Below are 21,232 nucleotides of genomic sequence, written 5' to 3' on the forward strand. Positions count from 1 at the left end.
TGTTTGGGGGAAAAAGCAAACAGTCCCATGGCTAAAAGTAAATGGGAAGTGCTTCTTTTAGATGAACTATTAGAATGTGCTTAAGATAGAAAAAAAAAGGAAAGTCCATTTTATAGGTATAAATTTTTTCATTGAGAAATAAAAGCATGAAAATGAATACTAACAGGAAAACATGAGTTGATAGACTGGATAAAAATAAGAATTTAATAAAACTTACGGACCATGTATGACAAATATCTAGAGGTACAGCTGAAAAACTAGACTCCTCTGTTTTTTAATCTATTCTGTTCAAATTCTATTTCCCACTGCAAGACACTTATCTACTATAGGGAGAAAATATAGCCTCGTGGAAAAAAACTATTGATTAGCTAATCCAGTATGTATGACTAGCTGAGGAAAAAAATTTAACTACCAGACAGATATGATTTGGAGAAAAAAATATATTGCTAATACAAATTATTCTATCACATTACAGGTAAAACATATAAAACATCTCTTGAAGCCTCAATAAAGACACTTGTCAATGTCTATAATTTAATATCAGACTAAAATTTAACATGTTTAGTAATAAATCTTTCAGAATCGAACCAAGAAAATACAACATGATATATTCATTCTTCACTCCTACAATATCTTTTTAAAAAGTCTGTGGACTAAGTTGATGATTTCCCCAGTGGCATGGAAAATTAAAAGTTTAAGATTATTCTTTACTTACTTGCGGTCATGAGGCAGTGTTTTTTAAGAGCTAGGCAAGCAGGGGGGCAGTGAAATGAACCAGAATTCCTGGACCATGAAGCAAAACAACTTTATGATGTGGTCTGACCACACTAAGACCTGCCTGTTTTATTTATTCTAAGAATAGAAATGGACTACAGTCAGAACAGTAAAAGAGGAAGTACATAGCTTTAAATGTGAATTGTAGTTACTTTTCCTTACCTACAGAGAGGGAACCTGAGATTGGTCTGGGAACCAAAACTTTAGACTTGAAATAAAACTTCAAATACACAGCCACCAGAAAGAGTTGTTTGAGTGTCTTGAGATGGAAGAGACTATATCATAATTTTTCCCATTAAAATTAATGGAAATGAGTGAAAGTCATTAATTGAGGTGTAAGTATTATCTTATTTGTATATTTTATAAAAGTGGAAAATCCATTTTGTATCCTTCCCCTATCATGGGCAATATATCTTAAACATCTTTCTGTAATTTACCACTCATAAATGTAAAAAGTGTTATGTTCTTTGAGGAAAATTCTACAATGGATAGAAATCAAGTCATATGCTACCAGGCTCTGCACATTCTTCAAGTCACAAATTAGGAAATAAAACCAGAAGCCTAGGATTATATTATGTTGAAAAGTGCCTAGAAGAAAGGCATGAACAACAGATAAATTAACACTAAAAAGAAGACTTTGAGAAGAAATATTTAAAGCTTAGCTGCATTAACAGGACTATATACAAAAAAGTTATAATCTTTATATATAGAATTATATGTACTACAATTTGTACTACTTAATCCCGTCCCCTTTTCCACCCATTCCCCCATCCCCTCCCATCAGGCAATGGTCAAAATGTTCTCTATAAGTTTATTACTGTTTTGTTTATTTATTTTGTTTTTTAGGTTTCACTTATAAGTAAAATCATATGGTATTTGTCTTCTCTGACTTACTTCACGTAGCATATTACCCTCGATGTCCATCAGTGTTGTCACAAATGGGAAGATTTCATCATTTTTATAGCTGAATAATGTTTCATTGTGTATGTATACCATATTTTCCATATCCATTCATCCATCTGTGGGCACTTACATTGTTTCCATGTCTTGGCTATTGTAAATAATGTTGCAATGAACATGGGCAAATGGGTATTGCAAGAGCATGGGAGGTGATAGTAGCACGGGTGCTACAACTCTTGGGAATGAGAGTTGGGAATAAGGGGGGAGGGGACAGAGACAGCGACAGAGAGAGAGGTGGGGAGAGTTAGGAGGCTCCTGGAAGAAGAGGGCAGACAGAGATTAGCTAGTCGAGTGTTTTTTCCAAATGACTGGTGAGTATCACAGGCTCTAGTGAAGGTTTCATGAAGTAATTCATGTCATGTGCTTTCCATTATAGACACTCATTAATTATTTTACTGTTGCTGGTTATTTTTTTTATTGAGTCTAAAAACTAAGGATAAGACACTTGGATATATTGATATAATCACTGGATTGCCACCTTATGCAGACCAAAATTTTTTTAAATGAAAAATAAAAAGTTAGAAAATACAAAATTAATTTATTGACTCTTAAATTTATTGCCAAAGAACTTGATAAGGATTTAATTCTAAAGTTGCCCCAAAATGCAATAGTTTAGTAGATCATTAGAAGTATAATGGTGTCTGCTTCATATTTTGAGTAGTTATTATATTTAAATTTTATTAAGCATATATAATAATGAATAGAATCTTCAAAATCTATAATTACTACATTAGCCAGTTAGTGACCTAATTAATATTTGAGGGAAGAGGAAAGCAGACCTTGACATCTGGGAGCTGGCCTGGCATGCATAATTAGACCATGATGTCTTCTTCTTGAACATAAAAAATTTCACAGAATATAAACATCATATAAGGCCACTCTGTGATCGGGATGGATCAAGACAAAAATGAGACTGCTCTGTGATCATGGCTGAACATGGACAAAACATAAAATTGTCAAAGACTCAAAAGTACCAAACATTTCTCTATCCTAGCTAATATGAGTGACTGCTACTTTTTTTTTTTTTTTTTTTTTTTTACCAATTAAAGCTTTAGGTGGGTCTAGTCTTTCCTTCTCCTAAATAAGATTTGTTAAGCCTAGCTGGGTGGCTCAGTTGGTTGGAGCATCGAACCATACACCAAAAGATTGTGGGTTCTAGCAACCGATCAATGTCTCTATCTGTCTGTCAGTCTGTCTGTCTCTCTCTCCCCCCACTTCCACTGCCCCACCTCCTCCTCCTGCACTTCCTCTTTCTTCTTTTCCTCTCTAAAATCAATAAAGAGACTTCCAGTCAAGATGGAGGCATAGGCAGACATGGCTTGTCTCTTTGCACAACCACATCAAAATTACAACTAAAATATAGACAACCATCACTCAGGAGACTGGTAGGAGGGATGCAGTCACAGAATAGGCTGGTCCAACACCCACATGGATAAAAATTTGGGAGGAATCTCTTAGGAGCGAGGAGTCCCAGCCCCACACCAGGCCCCCCAGCCCAGGGTTCCAGTGCCAGGAAGATAAGTACCCACAACTTCTGGCTGCAAAAACCATCAAGGATTGAGTTGGTGGAAGAAACTTCTGGAGTCCCAAGCAGTTCCTCTTAAAGAACCCACACATGGACTCACCTACTCAGACGTACTCCCTCTGAGCTCTAGCACTGGGGCAGCTGCTTGAAAGGCACCAGTGGTATACAGGAAGAAACTGAAGTGCCTGGCATCAAGGTGAGCAGAGGCCATTGTCCCTTTGCTAAACCCTCCCACCACAGAGCCAGTAAGCTGGTGCCATATCTGAGACTCCATCAACCTACCTAACGCTGTGTGACTCACCTTGGAGATCACTAGAGGCTCTGCCCCACCCAATTTGTGGGCTCACCCAAGCTGCTTTTCCAAAAGAATGGCTGGTCTTGACTCCTAAATCCTATCAAACAAGCAACAGCTGGCTTTAGTGAGCCCTGGCAGTAGCCAGATTAGATTCACAGTTTGGCTATGCCTGGGAATCTCCAAGCTCAGCACAAGTAGCAGCCATCTCAGATTGCTTTACAGTGCAGGCAGGGCATCCTGGGCAAAACAAAGTTGAAGGCTGACTATGGCCTGCACCAACTGGGAAACCCCAGGGCCAACTCACCCAGTGGACAGCTACAGACCACATCGGAGCACTACCACCCTGCCCCTGCTGCTGATGCTCCACAGAGGGCCAAGGTTGGTGGTTGATGGTCACAGCCAGTCCTTACAGCTGACTGGCCTGGGTAAATCCCTCCCATTGACCTGCCAACAGCAACTAAGGCTCAGCTACAAGAGGAGTGTGTACTCAGCTCACATGGATGGCACACCTTGAGTACCCAGCTTGGATAATAGGGGAGGCTGTGCCACTGGACCCTACAGGACACCTTCTACATTGGGTCACACTACCAAGACACAGAGTCAAAGCAGCTTTACCTAATACACAGAAATAAACACGGGGAGGTTGCCAAAGTGAGCAGAACAAGAAACAAGGCCAAAATAAAAGAACAGATCAAAACTCCAGAAAAAGAGCTAAATAAAATGGAGATAAGCAATCTATCAGATGCAGAGTTCAAAACACTAGTTATAAGGATGCTCAGGGAACTTAATGAGGACCTCAGCAGCATAAAAAAGATCCAGTTAGAAACAAAGGATACACTAATTGAAATAAAGAACAATTTACAGGGAAACAATAATAGAGTGGATGAAGCCAAGAATGAAATCAATGATTCAGAACATAAGGAAGCAAAAAACAAGTAATTATAACGACAAGAAGAAAAAAAAGAATACAAAAACAATGAGGATTGTATAAAAACAGGCTCTGAGAGAACTTCAAGAAGTCCAACATTTGCATCACAGTGGTGCCAGAAGGAGAAGAGAAAGAGCAAAAAATTGGACATCAACCTGAAAAAATTGTGAAAGAAAACTTCCCTTATCTGGTGAAGGAAATAGACATGGAAGTCCAGGAAACACAGAGAGTCCCAGTTATGATAGATGCAAAGAGGCCCACTCCAAGACACATCATAATTAAAAGGCCAAGGGTTAAAGATAAAGAGAGACTCTTAAAAGCAGCAAGAGGAAAGAAGTTAGTTACCAGATGGTTGCCAGATGGGAGAGAGGAGAGAGAGAATGGGTGAAGATCTGAGGGGATCAAGAAGTACAAATTGGTAGTTACAGAATAGCCATGGGGATGTAAAGTACAGTATAGGGAATGGAGTAGCCAAGGAACTTATACTCATGACCCATGGACATGAACAATGGTGGGGGGATTGTCTGAAGGAGTAGAAGGAGTTGGGTAGAGGGGGGCAAAGGGGGGAAATCAGGGCAACTGTAATAGCTTAAACAATAAAATATAATTTAAAAATAAAAAGCAAAAAAATAAAATCAATAAAGTTATCCTTAGTGAGGGTAAAAAAAAAGATTTGTTAAGATACCTAATCATATATTATCCCCTCACTTCATAATAGTCTCCATTCTAGACCAAATTCCTGATTCCTTAACTGCCTCTCCCCACAAAAAACATCACCTACCATAAGCCCAATCTATAAATTTTTTCTATCACCCTTTTCCTGTGACATCCCACAGTTCCTCGGCAGTGTCCACTCTCCCTTACTGCAATGAGTAATCAACCCAACTGTAAGAGTATTCCTGGTGGTTTTAGGTGAAGGGCATGGACAACTATATTTGACATATATTTACCAATTTCTAATAAGCAGTTTACTTTGGCTTTGACAAAACGGGGGGGGGGCATTACATTCAGGAACTGAGATTTCAACTCATAGTCCTTGCATAGAAATAAAATGATAACCCTGAAACAACTCAAATAGGCCTTTCTTCCAAGTTAGTTCACAAACTTTAACCGCGAACTGTAAATCTCCGATGGCAAGGTCATGGTGTAGTCATATGCCAAGAGAGAGCTACGACAATTCCCACCCATTGATTATAGACATCAGCTTAACATGCAAATTTCTTATAGCAAGAGCCAATTCACTGTGCCTTTTTACAAAGTCCTGATTGTGAACAAATTTGGTCTTTGGCAGTGAGCCAACCTACATATCACTAATTCTTCCTGGTGTTAAGATAGTTGTTAGTTAAGCAGGAAAATAGTCACTCATGAACACATAGCCAGTAGCCCACTGTTCTTTTGTACCAAACACTGCTATTTAGTATTGGTCCTTGTAAGAGCTTTTTCAATGCCCTGAGGGCACTCACATTTGTAATGTCTACAATGCAATCACTGAAGATCCTTGGAAAGAGCGACAGAGTAAGCCCTATACATGCAACATTCCCAAGACCAAAAAGCAAAAAGAACCTGGTTTGGGGGGTTAGAGGGGCCAGGGTCAATGAATAAGAAAACATAAGATAAACTAATTATTTTATTGACTTCCTGGTAGTCATAAATTAACATTTGGTATAAATTTATATGCAAAACTTATACTTTTTACATCTTCAGTAAAATGTGGGAATATCTGTTATTCAAGTCAAAAAATATTTGTTTGTTGAATTTAATTGCTATTTATTTCTGTTGATGACTCAGGTGAATTCCCTTCAAGGTCCTGAATATCTTGTAAGTCTTAAAAAAAAGATGGATAAATAAAGGTGTATATATATTTGAGGGGCAAATGTATTCAATTATATTTTATTCTTTTTAAAAGTAATAATCCATACAAATTATATATTGTGACTCACTTCTCAGATATTCCAGATAAATGGAAATTTTCTCAAAATGCACTCTAGCATTCAATTGTAATGTTCTAACCTGATGCAGATCCCAGCCCGCAGGATCCGGTGTTGTGGCGGCAATAGACAAATACACACGAACTACAGAAATCCTGTGGAGAAAAAGGGACTGCACGGCCACTCTCTCAGTGAGAGAGGGCGAGAGCGCTAGAGAGAGCCCAAGAGAGCGAGCTGACCCCTGCCTGGACAGGCTTTTATTGCTTTTCTGGGCACATTACATCAGGATGGTCCTCATTTACTATGCACAGGTTTGTTGGTGGTGGTTACCTTTTACAGACAACAAAGGACAGAATACTGCTAATTATGACCTACCTCTCATAAACCTTTAACTCAGCCTAATCATAACAAAACGAGCAGACAAAGTTCAATAGTGGGGCACCCTACAATAAACCTAACACTCCTCAAAATGTCAAGCTCAGCAAAAGCATGGAAAGACTAAGAAACTGTCACAGCAGATGGAGCCGAAGGACACATGACAACTACATTTAAAGTGCGATCCTGGAACAGAAAAAGGATATTCGTTTAAAAACTAAGAAAATCTGAATAAACTATAAACTTCAGTTCAGCATAAATAAATAAATAAATAAATAAATAAATAACTGGTGGGTTTTCACTCACCTTGTATCACTTTGTAGCATACTTGTTTCAGAAAATGTAGTTAGAGTTAGCCTTTGGGACTAGGTCAAGTTAATTAACAACTTCTTGTGGTCATCAGAACCGTGGCTATTTTTCCTTGGTATCACTGTTTTAATCGATAGAACTGGGCCTGGGACAGAAGATCATTTGTAACTAATGTGCTTTCTTCTGAGAAATGATTTTAGCAATTTCTTTTTGAAATGTACTTGTTTTAAAAGAAACACATGCTGCTTATAAAAAAATACTATCAAACCCAGTGGCCAACTATAAATCTAAGAGTTACAGATCATATTCTATTTTCAGGGCATTGAGTTCCTTATTTAAAAATGCTTATTATCATAAGAAACAATGAGTATTGAGGGGGAAACTACAAATACTTCAGTGTTATATGCTCCTGGTATTTTCTCTATCCAAATTACACGTGAACGGGCAATAGCTTGTTTATAAATAATATAGTGTTCAGGATAAAATATTTGGAAATTTAGAAGAACATGCTACTATGTAATTTAAGCTTCCTAAAATCACAAGATGTGATTACCATTTGAGATAATGAAGATGTTGATGATTAAAGTGATGACTAGTTTTCAGAGGGAATAATTGGTCAGATATTTTAGAATTGGCATGCATTCCTTAAGAGCCCCAAATGTCCAGTTAGAAATAAATGAGGTACTCCCTGGAATGATTTTTAGCAGTTAATTTTTAAATTACACTAAGAAATTATTTTTCATTAATATTTGATTTAATACTGTATTTGATGTACAGATTTCTTCATTTCAATCACCATATGAAATAATAGAAAAGTAATTGGCTAAAGCTCTTCTAAAAATCTTAAATCATTTTTTAATCTACGCATGTTGGTAAGAAAAATATTATTAATTCCAAAAGTCACAATGTTATAATTTACTGAATCCTTTACTCCAAGGCAAAAACATTTATTGTTTATCCTTCCTGATTCTCACTGACTCTAGTACAGTTCCTTCCATATAATAAGTACTTGTGAGGTAGAAGGAATAAATGAATAATTTAAAGAACAATTTTTACTTGTTTGTTAAAAATATTTGAATACTTGGTAGCCCAGTTATTTTCCCTATATTGAAATTATTTATATTTCTTGACAATTACCAACTACCGGAGAAGGCTAAGACCATAGGTTATTATGAAAAAAAAAGCCAAACCGTGATAAAAATTTTCTGTAGATAATCCATAGAATACACAAACCATCCACAGGTAACAAAACATTGAATATATAGTGTGATTTTGCTATGTAAAATAAAGCCAATAGATAAAAGATTATAATAAAATATATTACATTATTAGCTATGGCTGTCTTTGAGTGATAGGTATATCGTTGGGCTTACATTCATAGAATCTGGAATGAGGGAGAACTACACATATTTTTAGCAGATTTTTAGGACATACTACTTCTGTGAGTCACCCAAAATGTCAGGTGATACGATGCAATAGCATTTTTTCCTTGTTATCTTTGTCTAAGGTATGTTTTTCTTTCATAAGTAAGTTACCCTATACTCATTCCTGTACTGATGAAATATTCTCACCCCAACCATTATGCTAAGCCCTAAAATCAAAAAAAAATGAGTAAGCCATAGCCTCCAATCTCATAATCTTATAGCCCTGTGAATTTTATCATTAGGCCTCAGGCTTGCCCTTTCAGACAAAAGTCTCAGGGACCTTGTCATTTAGCTCCCCTCTCTTTCACCTTCAACCTCTTCTTTGCTCACTACTTCCTGTTTTATTATCTACAAGCAAACTCAATAGTCTCTAATCTTAAAACAGAACTATAGCTCCTCTACCCCAGCACACACTTTAGCTACAGCCTAGAAAAAGCAATTCGCATTCAATATCTCTAATTTTTCACCTTTTACGTTCTTTATCAAGCTAATATATGTGAAGGCTTCTTGAAACCTCTTGAATTTTGTACAGATATATAAGTACCACACATAAAATAAAGTATAGGACTTGAATTATTTAACAAACTACCATATACAAATAGGCTTTGCTTAAAATCCTCTAATTTACAATTCTTATTCTCTTCTTTTTTATCACTTGGATTTTGATCTTATCTCTATTTTTCCAAGATTGTGGTTTCCCAGATTATGAAACTTTAAGTTTTCCCAGAATTCTATTTCCAGTGCAGAACAAGGGGACTTGGTAGTTTTTAGGCAATACTTAATCTTGTTAGATTCTTCTGCACACAAGAGCCTGTTACACAGACATTGTTACTGAATTGTGTTGATAAAATTAGAATAAGAGGATAACAATCTCAAATTAAATGTTAAATATAATAGAAATTATAATTTAATAATATTTTCTAACATTCTTTAAATCCTTAAATATTTAACAAAGAGAAAAGTTTACTAGTTGCCATACAACAATCATATTATTTAGGTTATGATTTTGGTATTATAGGGAATTTTCTAAAGTCTCTGGTCATTAATCTAAGCACCTATCTTATAAAATTAGAAAATGGTCCTGACTGGTGTGGCTCAGCTGGGCACCGTCCCAGGGACTGATGCTTCTCTCACACATTGATGTTTCTCTCCCTCTCTCTCCCCCTCCCTTCCCCTCTCTCTAAAGATAAATAAATAAATATGAATTAAAAATGTTAAAATATTGTATCATATTTTTCAGTTGATGGAACTATATAATAAAAATAATTTAAAAATTGTAAATAGTGATATAAAAATTATTGTGTAAATACTACATTCCTTTAAGATATATAAAACTTTAGGTGGTCAGTTTTATTAAAGTTCTTATTGATAAAAAATACTTTCTTTAAATTAGATATCAAAACTGACATCAGCCCTAAATTCTGACCAAAGATGTCATAAACCATCTCTCTATGTCGGTACATGTAAATTGAATTTATTCTAATTTCTATGTTATTACTTTTCATAAATATGGCCCAATTTAGTTATTCTTTGCTGATACACATTAGGTTTATTACCCATTATACTGTGATGTTGCAAAGAATATTATTATCCATTCTACTTTTGCTCATGTGCATTTACTGTAGCATTTATAAGAAGTAAAATTGCTGGGTTGTAAGATAAGTGTATTTTCTTTTTTTCCTTAAATTTTTTCCTATGAAATATATCAAACACACAAAGGATACCATAAGATGCCTATGTATAATTTAAAGAATAACACTTAAAGTAAAACCAGTGCATCTACTATCCTGCTTAATGATGTTTGGGTTATAAGGGTATCATAAAAATACTTTAAAAACTTAAAATTAATAATAATGAAAGCATTCTGTACATTTGTGACCCACATCCAAAGCAGTATATACAAGGACATTTATAGCTTCCAATACATTTTTAGTGAAATGAGAAAAGTTAAAAATAAGTAAGCATTCAACTCATGAGATAGGAAAAGCACAACAAAACAACTAAAAAATAAAGGAAATCAAGATAAGGACAGAAATCATTGAATCATTGAAATGGAATACTAAAAATAATAAAGACTAACAAACCCAAATCCAGTTCTTGGAAAAGATTAAAATGATAGATCAAGTAAAAGGGAAAAGATATAAATAAACAAAATAGGCTATTTTCCTGGAAAAGTTTGAAGACCAGTAAATAGTATTTTTTTCTTAAATTTTTAAAAATTAAATTTAAAAATCAAAGCAGAAAGCAAATATCAGCACCTTGTTCCTCATAAAAATGAAGCTTCATAACAGACCAGTATGAACCAAAATGCTGTATTCCTCCCTGCAAGAGAAGATTTAATTTAATATGGATTTATGGTTTGTGGTTTCCTCTGGAAAACTGTGTAACTGTCAGAAGAAAAAAACAGTCAACTGACTGTTTCACTTTTATTATGAATGTTTGAGGCCTTTAGTTATGTTATTAAAAACTTATGTTTTTAAAATGACTTTCTACATGACTTACATTTGCAGGAGAACATGCAAAAATATTAACAATGGTAATAAGGTGATGATGATAAATTTAGTTCTCAAACATCAGTTTGATCTGGTGCACCCTTCTCCTTTATGTAATATTATCTTTCTTTTTACTTCAAAATGTCAACGGCCCTTGCTTCTGGACATCTTACGTGCCTGGATTATTCGCTATTGTTCCCTTCCTTTTTAGCCATGCTTGCTTTTGTGTAGTTTCTAATACTCTCATCTAATCTGTTCCTACTCCCCCAGAAAACAGTTAGACCTTAGTGAGAGAGAGCTGGGGAATCTTTGAACTGGTCTTGGTCCAAAAGAAAGTTACTATTTCCACCTTGTAAAAGGAACAATTAGGACCCAATAAGTTAGGACCCAGAATCACCTCTCTCTTTGTGCAGTACATCTTCCATTATATAATTTTTACTTTATATATATGGTAAAACAATATGTATTATATACGCATATATATTTTCCAAGAACTTTGAAATCAACAATCTCTAGTTTATTACTCTAAAGGATTTATCGGAAAAAATTTTTAATTTTATTTTTCAATTTTACAGTTTGCATCAATATTTTGTATTAGTTTACAGTGTATTGCATAGTGATTAGACAATCATATACTTTACAAGGTGATCCCCCAATATTTCAAGCATCCCCCTGGCACCATACCCAGTTATTACAATATTATTGACTATTTTCCCTATGTTGTACTTTACACCCCTGTATTAGGAAAAATTTATTTGACAAAGAAATGTGTATGGATTTCTCCTTCTTTCTAGGAGTATTTTTTTAAATCTTAAAATTTCTATTGCTGTTGGACATAAGTATACAGATAATGGGAATGGACATCTAAAAGTTCCAAAAAGATTTACAGTTTGACTATTATTTAAATATAACTCTTACATATGAGAAAATACAGTGTTAAAGAACTCTGGACCAAATCAATGCTGAGTCTTGTTTCAGATTTTCACTGATTGCACATCTTGGCTTTTCATTGTTAACAAATGATGGCTAAAAGGTTCTTCCATGTATGAAATGCCACGCTGCTTCTCCAAACAAACTCTGCATTAATTGAAGAAATGTAATAGATTATTATGTGCTGGAACCCACATGAAAGACCTTCAAAAATGCCTTGTTTTTAGAAATTCTGATTTACATGTTTTGTTATTGAATAAAAACATGTATAACCTTGTGGTAGTGGTAGTGTAAGTGGCTAGGTGTTAATAAAAGAGAAGAGAGCAAAACTGGCTAAGCTTAATCAGGTCAGAAACTATAGCTTTATACACTCCAGGGGATAAGATAACCTCATTGCCTTGCCAAGGGGATTAACACTCTTCTACCCATCCCCCACCCCAGTGTAGGGAGGAAGGACTGGCTTTCCAATGTCCCCAAGGTATAACCGGTCCACTGGCCTAGACTATGTGGGGGAGGAATAAATAATAAAGGGAAATTCCTCTGCTAGGTGCATGCCAGCAGAAGCCGAGGTGGCACAGGGGAGGTCCATCTACTTTAAGGCATGCGTGGTAGGAACCAAGAAGACGACCACCAAGGGAAGTTTAATCTGGGGAAAAGACTGGATTGGTTAAGGGGAGGGCCCAGCACAAGCCCCCGAAGGACTGGAAAGAGATTGGTTAGTTTGAAAGAGTGCCTGGTCTTTTCCGAGCTTGAGGTGATATAACCAAAGCTTAACAAAGGCCTCTCTTGGTAACACACATTCATTAGCCTGTTTGTTTGCCCGTTCGATTGCACATGCTGTCTCCACAGCGGCCACGTGCGCCCAGCAGCCCTGGAGGCGCAAGGGCAAGCGAGCCTGGGTACAGCAGCACAGCGCCAGCCAGAAAACTGCTGGGAACAGAAGCTAAGCTAGTTGGATGTGAGCAGAAATTGAGCTGGACTAACCTTTGGAATGGACTGAACTGACAGCACAAAATTTCTGGACCCTTCTCCCGGGCTTGATGAAGACAAGGCTGGACTTCCTCCACAATGGGATGGAGCTGAACCACCTGGCCGTGGATGAGACACAGCCTACAGGCACCTGGGGACAGTCCTTCCTGTTTGCTCCAGCTTCAATACATCTTATCACTACACCTCATCCTCCCATATGTGGTCCCTGAAATGCTTTTCTTTCGACATTGTAAGAGCCCCATTTCTACCGGCAACAATAGAACAATTTTATTACACATATAAAATATTAAACTAAATGCTGAATCTGGAGGGTCTGATATAGCAGATTGCTTGCTGCATTTGAAGCTTAATTAAAAAGCTGTAATTTATTTTAGAAATAGTTATTATAGTTAGAGCTGCAATTTATTTATTTGGTAATATGAACCACATATCTGGTAAAGTGTAGAAATAAACTGCACAATGTTTTATTAATCAGGATGGTTGCAAAATAGAACAGTGTAGATGATAGTTTCCATTAGAAAGAAAGGCAAATGGAAAAACATGTGATTCTTTTAGTTCCCACAGCACTGTTTTACTGGAAATCTTTTTCACTAAGGGCTGGAATAGGGGAATTTTGGCTCTTCGATTATTTATAAAGTAATACATATTCCAAACATGAGAACAAGATGTTGGTTGATGGAATAGGAAGCAATATTTTGAATTGTATTTTCAATATTTCCAACATATGAAAATTTCTTATGCCTTGTTTCATTCTTAATAGAATCAATCTGTGGTGGGTATTGAGGTCATCTTTGTTGGGTTCTTAATATTCCTCTTTGCCTGACTGCACACATCAGAGACAGATGATTATTATTTACATAGGGCCTAAAAATATTAATATTTTTTCTCCCATCTTCTAAGTTCTTCTAGGCTGGACAAATGATCAAATTAACAGAGATTAAAGGAGAAAATAAAGTTTAAACAATGTACATGGGGAATTCACATAGGCATGAAAATTCCAGACAGTGAGGGAACATTGGACATACAAGATATTTTTGGCCATAGAACAAAAGTGGAGAAGCAGGTATTAGATTTCAGAAGTGAGAACGGGCGATTCACAGATAGTTGAGGAAGAGCAGAACATACAGGCAGGAAAATTCTTGCTCAGCAACTCAGAAACAGTGGCTCACAGTGGGTATCTAGTTAGCAGGCACTCACCTGCCTCAAGCCCTCTGGTTTACCATTTGTAATTCAAATAAGGCTAGAGCAGCATTCTTTTTTTTAAAACTATATTTATTGATTATGCTATTACGAGCAGCATTCTAAGGTCTTCCTGAAGCAGGTTTCTTTGTCTGAACCTCTTAGGCAGGAAAGGGAGAAGGGTCAAAGATTCTTTCTGAGTCTTGTTTCCTAATAGCTTAAAAATCAATGTCCCAAAAAGCAGCCTCAGAATGACAAAACTTTGGTTCCCTTCACTTACATAAGAATAATTGTCCTGGTTTCTGTTGTTCCAATTCCTACCCTTGGAGAGAGGCTGTGAGAACTATTTGTCACACCCTACATGTGAGGAATGCTGAGAAAAATCGAGTCATTTAGGGAAAAAAGAAAGGCAGTTCTTTTCCCATCTAAAGAAAGGAGAGTCCTGGCTGGTGCAGCTCAGTGGATTGAGCACCAGCCTGCTAACTAAAGGGTGGCCAATTCGATTCCCAGTCGCAGGCCAGGTCCCCAGTAGGAGGGGGCATGTGAGAGGCAACCACACATTGATATTTCTCTCCCTCTCTTTCTCCCTCCTTTCCTCTCTCTCTAAAACATAAATAAAAGATTTTTTAAAAAATCTAAAAATCCTGCAGTTCCCTTGTGAGTTTGTTGTAGTTCCCAGGGAAGCTCAGTACACAGTTTAGGAACGGGAGAGACAGTCCCCTAACATTTGACAGATAAATGACACTGACAGTATTTGTTCAGGTCAGGCCTGCTAGCAAGTTAAACTGCAAGAAATGACTGTTTGGTTCAGCAGCGTTGCTCATTTCATTCATTTAAGCACCTCCTATGTGAAATTCCTATTTGGAAATGGAATAGGGCAAAGTCTTTATGCTAAAGAGATCACTCATTTTCTTGAATGAGAGAAAAAAATGAGGATTGGTTATGTAACCAAGTGGGCTCTCCCAGCAAATATGAGGTGACAAATTCAGTTTCCCTTTATCTGAGACTGTACTGATTTCACCTCTGATCCTAAAGGACATTGTCATTGGGTAAACAATTCTGGGTTGAGTTTTTTTTTTTCAGTTCCTGAAAAATGTTCATTTCCTTCTAGCCTCCATGATTTCTGATGAGAAATTTGATGTTATTTGGATCATTGTTCCCTTACATCTAACGAGTCTTTTCTGCTTTCAAGAGTTTTATTTTGTCTGTAGGTTTCAGAAATTTGATTGAGCCTTGAACTTCTTTTAGTTTATACTTTTTGGAGTTCATGCAGCTTCTCGAACCTCTAGGTCTATGCCTTTCACCAAGTTTGGAGACTATGTAGCCGGTGTTTCACTGCATACTGTTTCAGCCCACGTTATACCCTTTTTGGGGGGGTGACTCTGAAAACACCAATGTTAGATCTTTGTTACTGCAGGTTCTTGAGACTCCATTTTTTCTTTTTCAGCCTATTTTCTCTATTGTTCAGAATGGGAAATTTCTATTGTTCTGTCTTCAAGTTCATGGACTCTTTCCTCTGACATCACCATTCTATTACTGCACACATCCAGTGAGTTTATTTTACATGTTTCCATTCTACAATTTCCATTTGTTTCTTCTTTATATTTTCTGTATCTTTACGGCATCTTTCTATTTTTTCATTTGTTTCAAGTGTGTTTGTAATTGCTCAATAAAGTGTTTTTATGACTGCTTTAAAATCCTTGTCAGATAACTCCATCCGTGTCATGCCACTGTTGACATCTGTTATCTTTTCCCATTCAAGCTGAGATTTTCTTGGTATGGTGTGTAATTTTTTTTTAATGTATCCTGGACATATCGGCATTATGTTATGAGGCCCTGCATCTTATTTAAATCTTCTGTTTTACCAGGTTCTCTCTGATGCTGTGCCAATAGGGGAGGAGTATAGAAATCTAGGTCACCCATGTGGCCTTCACTGACATTCCACCCCACTGGGGTCAGGGGGTCAGGGGGTCAGGGAGTCCCTTGTTACAATCAGGTGGTGGTAGAACTTCAGGGCCTCCTCTGCCTCCTCTGCCTCCTCTGCACCACCCCAGAAGAAAGAGGGGGAGTGACTCATTACCTCCAGACAATGGTCACGTCCAGGCTCTCCACTAACTATTTGATGAAGGGGGTGAGGACAGAGAGGCATGGTGTTTTCCATGCAGTTTTGGTAGAGCAGGGCAGTTTTTGTTCAAAGGTTTGTTTTATCATGCTGTCCCTTTCTTCATCCTTTGGCAAGAGAAAGCAGGCTTTGTGGGATGGTATATTTTAAATGCATTGGCATTTCTGGGTGGCGGGCCCCTCCAGCACTCTGTCCAGAGTATAAACGAGACAAAAAAAGAACTCTGGGGACTCAACACCGTGCTGTTCCTTAAATACAGGGCCCCTGGTCAGCCCTCCTTCTCTTCATCTTTCAGAGTCTTATGGATCATTTTATACACATGTTCAGGGTTTTTAGCTTGCTTACTATAGGGAGAAATGTATCTGCTCCATCTTTTCTGGAACCAGAAGTCCAGCTTCCTTAACAGAAAGATATTGCTTGCTGCCTTGGGTAATTCTATTGTCTCCACCTGGAGGAATGGGAAGACTTTCTCCAGTACTGAACAACATCTAGATACAAATCTATTCTAAACAAGCCCAGGCACCCTTCTCCAAGGGCCTCTGCTTCCTGGTATGCCCACCATTCACTAGCTGAGGAACAAGAAAGCAATATTAAGAAAAAGAATATTTAGGGGATGGAGAAATTTCTAAGAGAAAAACTATGTCATGGTGATTTATCAGCAATTTTTTTTTTTTACTCCAGTACTTCCCACACTTCAGTGGATAATACGAAAAAGGGAAATGCACTTAGAAAGTGAGTTTCAGAGATTCATTATTAAAGTGCTACATACTGTTTTCCACAGAATCCCATACCCCCACTCCAGGTAATGATTTAGAAAAAACAAAAAAAACAAAACTTTCTTTCGTTTGTTCTTGTTTTTATTTAAATCTTTACTTTATTGGAATTGTAACTGATTTTGGTTAAAGTGTCATAGGACCTCTACCTCATAACTACAAAAACAAGCAGATTGTAAGGATGACAAGTTATATACTTGATGTTCACACTAATGGTCATAAAAGACCAAATTTATGTAACTACTGAGCTGGTGAATACGTTAATCTTCTTACTCTATAGCTCTTTCTTGGTTGAACCAAAAGATCTACCCTGGATTTGATGATTGATGATGCCTGGAGTTGGAGGCTTAGAGTTTGTTGAAGAATTTCCTTTTTTTGTACTTTTGGTATTTTCTATATTACACTGCTGGCCTCTTTTTTCCCAGAAGAGCTCTTGCAAGACGAGTATTGAATCTGTTATTACGAGCTTTCTTGTTACGACAAGAATCCAGGCTTCTGTGGAACTTGATTCTGTTATGAAATGTACCTTCCAGGTCTTGCATTTTGTGCTTATACCTTTCTACCTTCTCTGCTTCTAATGGCTTCTGTTCTTTCTTGTCCTGTTCATAGTTTACACGGATTGGCTTCTCTTGCAGAGTTGCATCCTTCTGATGATAGAGTTCCTTGAGAAGCTCTACTCTCTGCTGTAGGATTTGGCATTCATTCTCCAGCAAAGCTGCAATCAAATGTAATGAGTACGTGTCATGGTTCAGTTTCCTCACCTGTTCCTCCAGTTCATGATTAACGGACACCCTGCTATTCAGTTGAGTTTGGAAATGGACTCCATTGCGTTCAAGGGTTACTCTTATGTCATTCTGAGATTTCTGGTACAATTTCATTAGTTCACTAAGCTCAGCATGCTGCACACTCCAGTGTTCTGCTTCCTGTAGTAACTGCTCCATGTTGTTCCTAAGTTTGATATTTTCTTCTTGAACATGATGGAATCTGTACTCTGCTTTTTCCCCACTTAACTGAGTTTCATTACCAGCCCTTCTTACTTCTAAATGATTTACCAAATCTCTTGCCAAACCCTGTACCGCGTCCTTTGAGTTCTGGTTTTCCAACATCATCTCCTGTTTCTTCGCATTCTGGTCTTCATCCAGGTCTGAACAACCGAGCAGGCTTTTCAATAGCACTTTATTTATTTTATCAAGTCCTCTGATCTTTTCTTCACATTCTGATGCAGTCTCAGAGATATTTGTTTCCTCAGAAGATTCTCTTGTTTCTGCAATCTTCTTTCCATAATTTGTCATATTTTTAAGAGTATCTTTCATTTCTTTTAGGAGATTTTAAAACTTCTTTTCAGTCTGTTGTTGAGTTTCTTGATGGCAAGTATTATTTAAGGAAGGGAGAAAACTCCAGGAGACAGGGAGAAGTGATCCACTTCAAGCAAGGCAATGACAATCTTAGGGTCCAAAGACTCTTGACCGAGATCAGGAGTAGGTTTAAGAGTTTCAAAGGATGGGCATTTCCATCTCAGCTGAGTTAGTAGGGCTGGTAACCAGGGCACAAAGAAAGCAGGAAACCTTAGAGATTCCAGGAAGGTGATGGTCCTCTGTGCAAATGGGTAGAAAATGTGGAACTAAGCAGAAGCCGGAGACCAGAGTTACAGTCTGAAACCAGGCAGATGATACTTAGGTGGAAAGTGACATCTCAGACAACCTACTGGGGAAGGAAGGTGGGAAAGGGGGCCAGGAGCTAAGGCCCCATCTGTCTCTGAGGCTCCTGGTATTTATTCCCTGACCCTAGCAACCAGGTCTTTATTCTGTCACTGCTCCCCTGTGGCCACCTCCAGCTTGTTTCCTTTGTGTCACAACTGAAGTCTCTGAGCCCTCCTCAGTGACTCATGCGTCAGAGTCAACTTCGAGCTACTCCTGCTCTCCACCCCAGAATGATCTCTAGGTTTTAATTAAGCTCATTCTAACTGTACTTAGTGACTTTACCACTTCATTCCCACCACCCGCAACCACAACTTTACCTGCACTAGTTTTTCTACCACGCAGGTGTAGGGCTAAGGGAAGTCCTGCCTGGTGAGTTTCCTTAATCTTTCATAACACCTGGAGACCTTACTGCTTCCATTCGAGGAGAGAAGCTACTATAAAAGGAAGCTATCCTTACAAAATAGAACCCCAAAGGACTGCATCTTTTTGTGATTTTAGGAAATAATGTCAGCAATTGTTCCATTAAAAAATATTCTACTGAGGAAATTGTTCCATTCAAAAATATTCTAAAGAAGAGAGTATTTGAATGGTCCTTAACAACACAATTACAAATGGAACTTTTCTTGGCTTCAAATACAAGCATCCTTTAAGATAGGCTTAGTGAGCTTGCTCCTGAGTCATTTACATCAGGTAATATAAAACTTTTTAATCATTACTTTTCACAAGAACTTGTTAAAATGGCATAATTTATCTAAAGCATTTCGAACAGCTAAAACCCCATAGTGGGTTATAGAAAAGTAACTGGTGTTACCTTGAGAATATTAAGTTCAAAGAACACATCCCTTATGTGAGACTTTTTCTTGGCCTTCAAAATCTTGCTAGTAAGCAAGATTTTAGTAACTAGACATTTGCTTTCAATCTTAGGGGAAAACTTACACTCTACTAGTTTTTTTTTTCTTTTTCTTTTATTTCCTTAGGGAAACAAATTTTGGGGTTTTTTTTTCTTTCACAGTTACCAACTCACTTTTTCTTAAATTTCCCTGAGCCTCCCGCTCATCTTCCAGCCAGCTGGGCTCAGAGCCATCACCGTATGGCTGTCTGCAGACACAGCAGTGCTGGTCTGTTTTTTGTGTAAAGAAGAAGTACCTCTTCTGTTCTATGCAATGATACCACAGAGGCAAGCCATCGTGCTTACGCTTTAATTCCATCTCATAAGGTTTGATTCTGACTCAAGCCATCACTTAAGATAATTTTTTAATCTCTAGCATAAGGAATTTTTTATTTTTTCTCTTTTGGTAATTAATTTATAGCTTTATTGCATTGTAATCAGAAAATATAATATTTCTACCTTTTGAAATTGGTATTTTCTCTTTGGCCTAATAAATATTAATGTTCATATGTATTTCATAGATACTTGAAAAGAAAGTGTATTCTCTATTTTCCTCTTTTGCTTGCAGCTCTTTGATGCTTTTTGGACATACATCTCATATTATCCTTGGCTTTGATTTGTATGGAAACCAATTTGAAGGTCGCTTAGTCAAGATAGCAAAAAAATTCTCCTTTCATCAAAAGGGGATTTAAATAGATTCTTCTTCTTTACAAATATAATGAATTTCACATAACATTTCTGTTCATTTGACTGAAATGTGAGCTCAGTATTGATGGTAAAAGATGTTCAGAGAAGTCCTCTTTTCCTTATTGACATATATTCCTGGTGAATAACTATGAAAGTTAAATACATTTGGATTATCTTACATTTGTTATCTATAATACTAAGTTTCACATAGCTTAATGACTTTTAAAAAAGAAATGCAAAAAGAAGAGAAAAGGCTGTTTCTAAAATTATTACAGAGAAAATTTGTATAGAGTTTTCTCTCTTCAAAAACAGTTTGCCTTAACAAAAAGTATGTCCTATTAAAAAATACATAATGTCAATATGTCTTATTTATAGTGATGTTTACGTTGGTCATTTTATTAAGTGATGTCTGCTAGGTTCACCCACTTTCCTGTTGTACAGGAAAGATAGTATAAAGTTACTATCTTTCCCTTTGTAATTAATAAATATCATGGGGGAAATATTGAATCTATAAAATTATCTTGTTTCTCTTCAAAATTTTACCAATACAATATAATTTTAGTATACAGAGACAGATCTTGCCTGTAACAATTATTATGGTGGTGATCTAATGGTGACGTTTTAAATTTCTTTCATTTTTTAAAAAGATTTTATTTATTTATTCTTAGAGGGAGGGGAAGGGAGGGAGAAAGAGAGGGAGAGAAACATCAATGTGTGGTTGCCTCTCATGTGCCCCCTACTGGGGACCTGGCCTGCAACCCAGGCATGTGCCCTGACTGGGAATTGAACCAGTGACTCTTTGCTTCACAGTTCGGTGCTTGATCCACTGAGCCACGGCAGCCAGGACTAATTTTTCTCATTTTTAAAATAATTACTGATTGGAATTGTTTTGTAAAGAAGAGCTGTTTCTTTTCTTGTATTTACTTATTGATTCATTTATTCAACTATGTGT

At 36.9% G+C, this 21,232-nt stretch overlaps 1 protein-coding gene across 1 annotated transcript; it reads right to left on the reverse strand.

Annotated features, from left to right (window-relative positions):
• Window positions 1-17,402: 17,402 nt before the first annotated feature.
• On the reverse strand, window positions 17,403-19,912 carry SPZ1 (spermatogenic leucine zipper 1). The gene is given in 3 exon segments (XM_024563537.2): window positions 17,403-18,427; window positions 18,430-18,625; window positions 19,721-19,912. Coding segments are annotated over 3 exon segments (1,413 nt in total).
• Window positions 19,913-21,232: the final 1,320 nt, after the last annotated feature.

Source organism: Desmodus rotundus, chromosome 1 (assembly GCF_022682495.2).
Source record: "Desmodus rotundus isolate HL8 chromosome 1, HLdesRot8A.1, whole genome shotgun sequence".
NCBI lineage: Eukaryota > Metazoa > Chordata > Mammalia > Chiroptera > Phyllostomidae > Desmodus > Desmodus rotundus.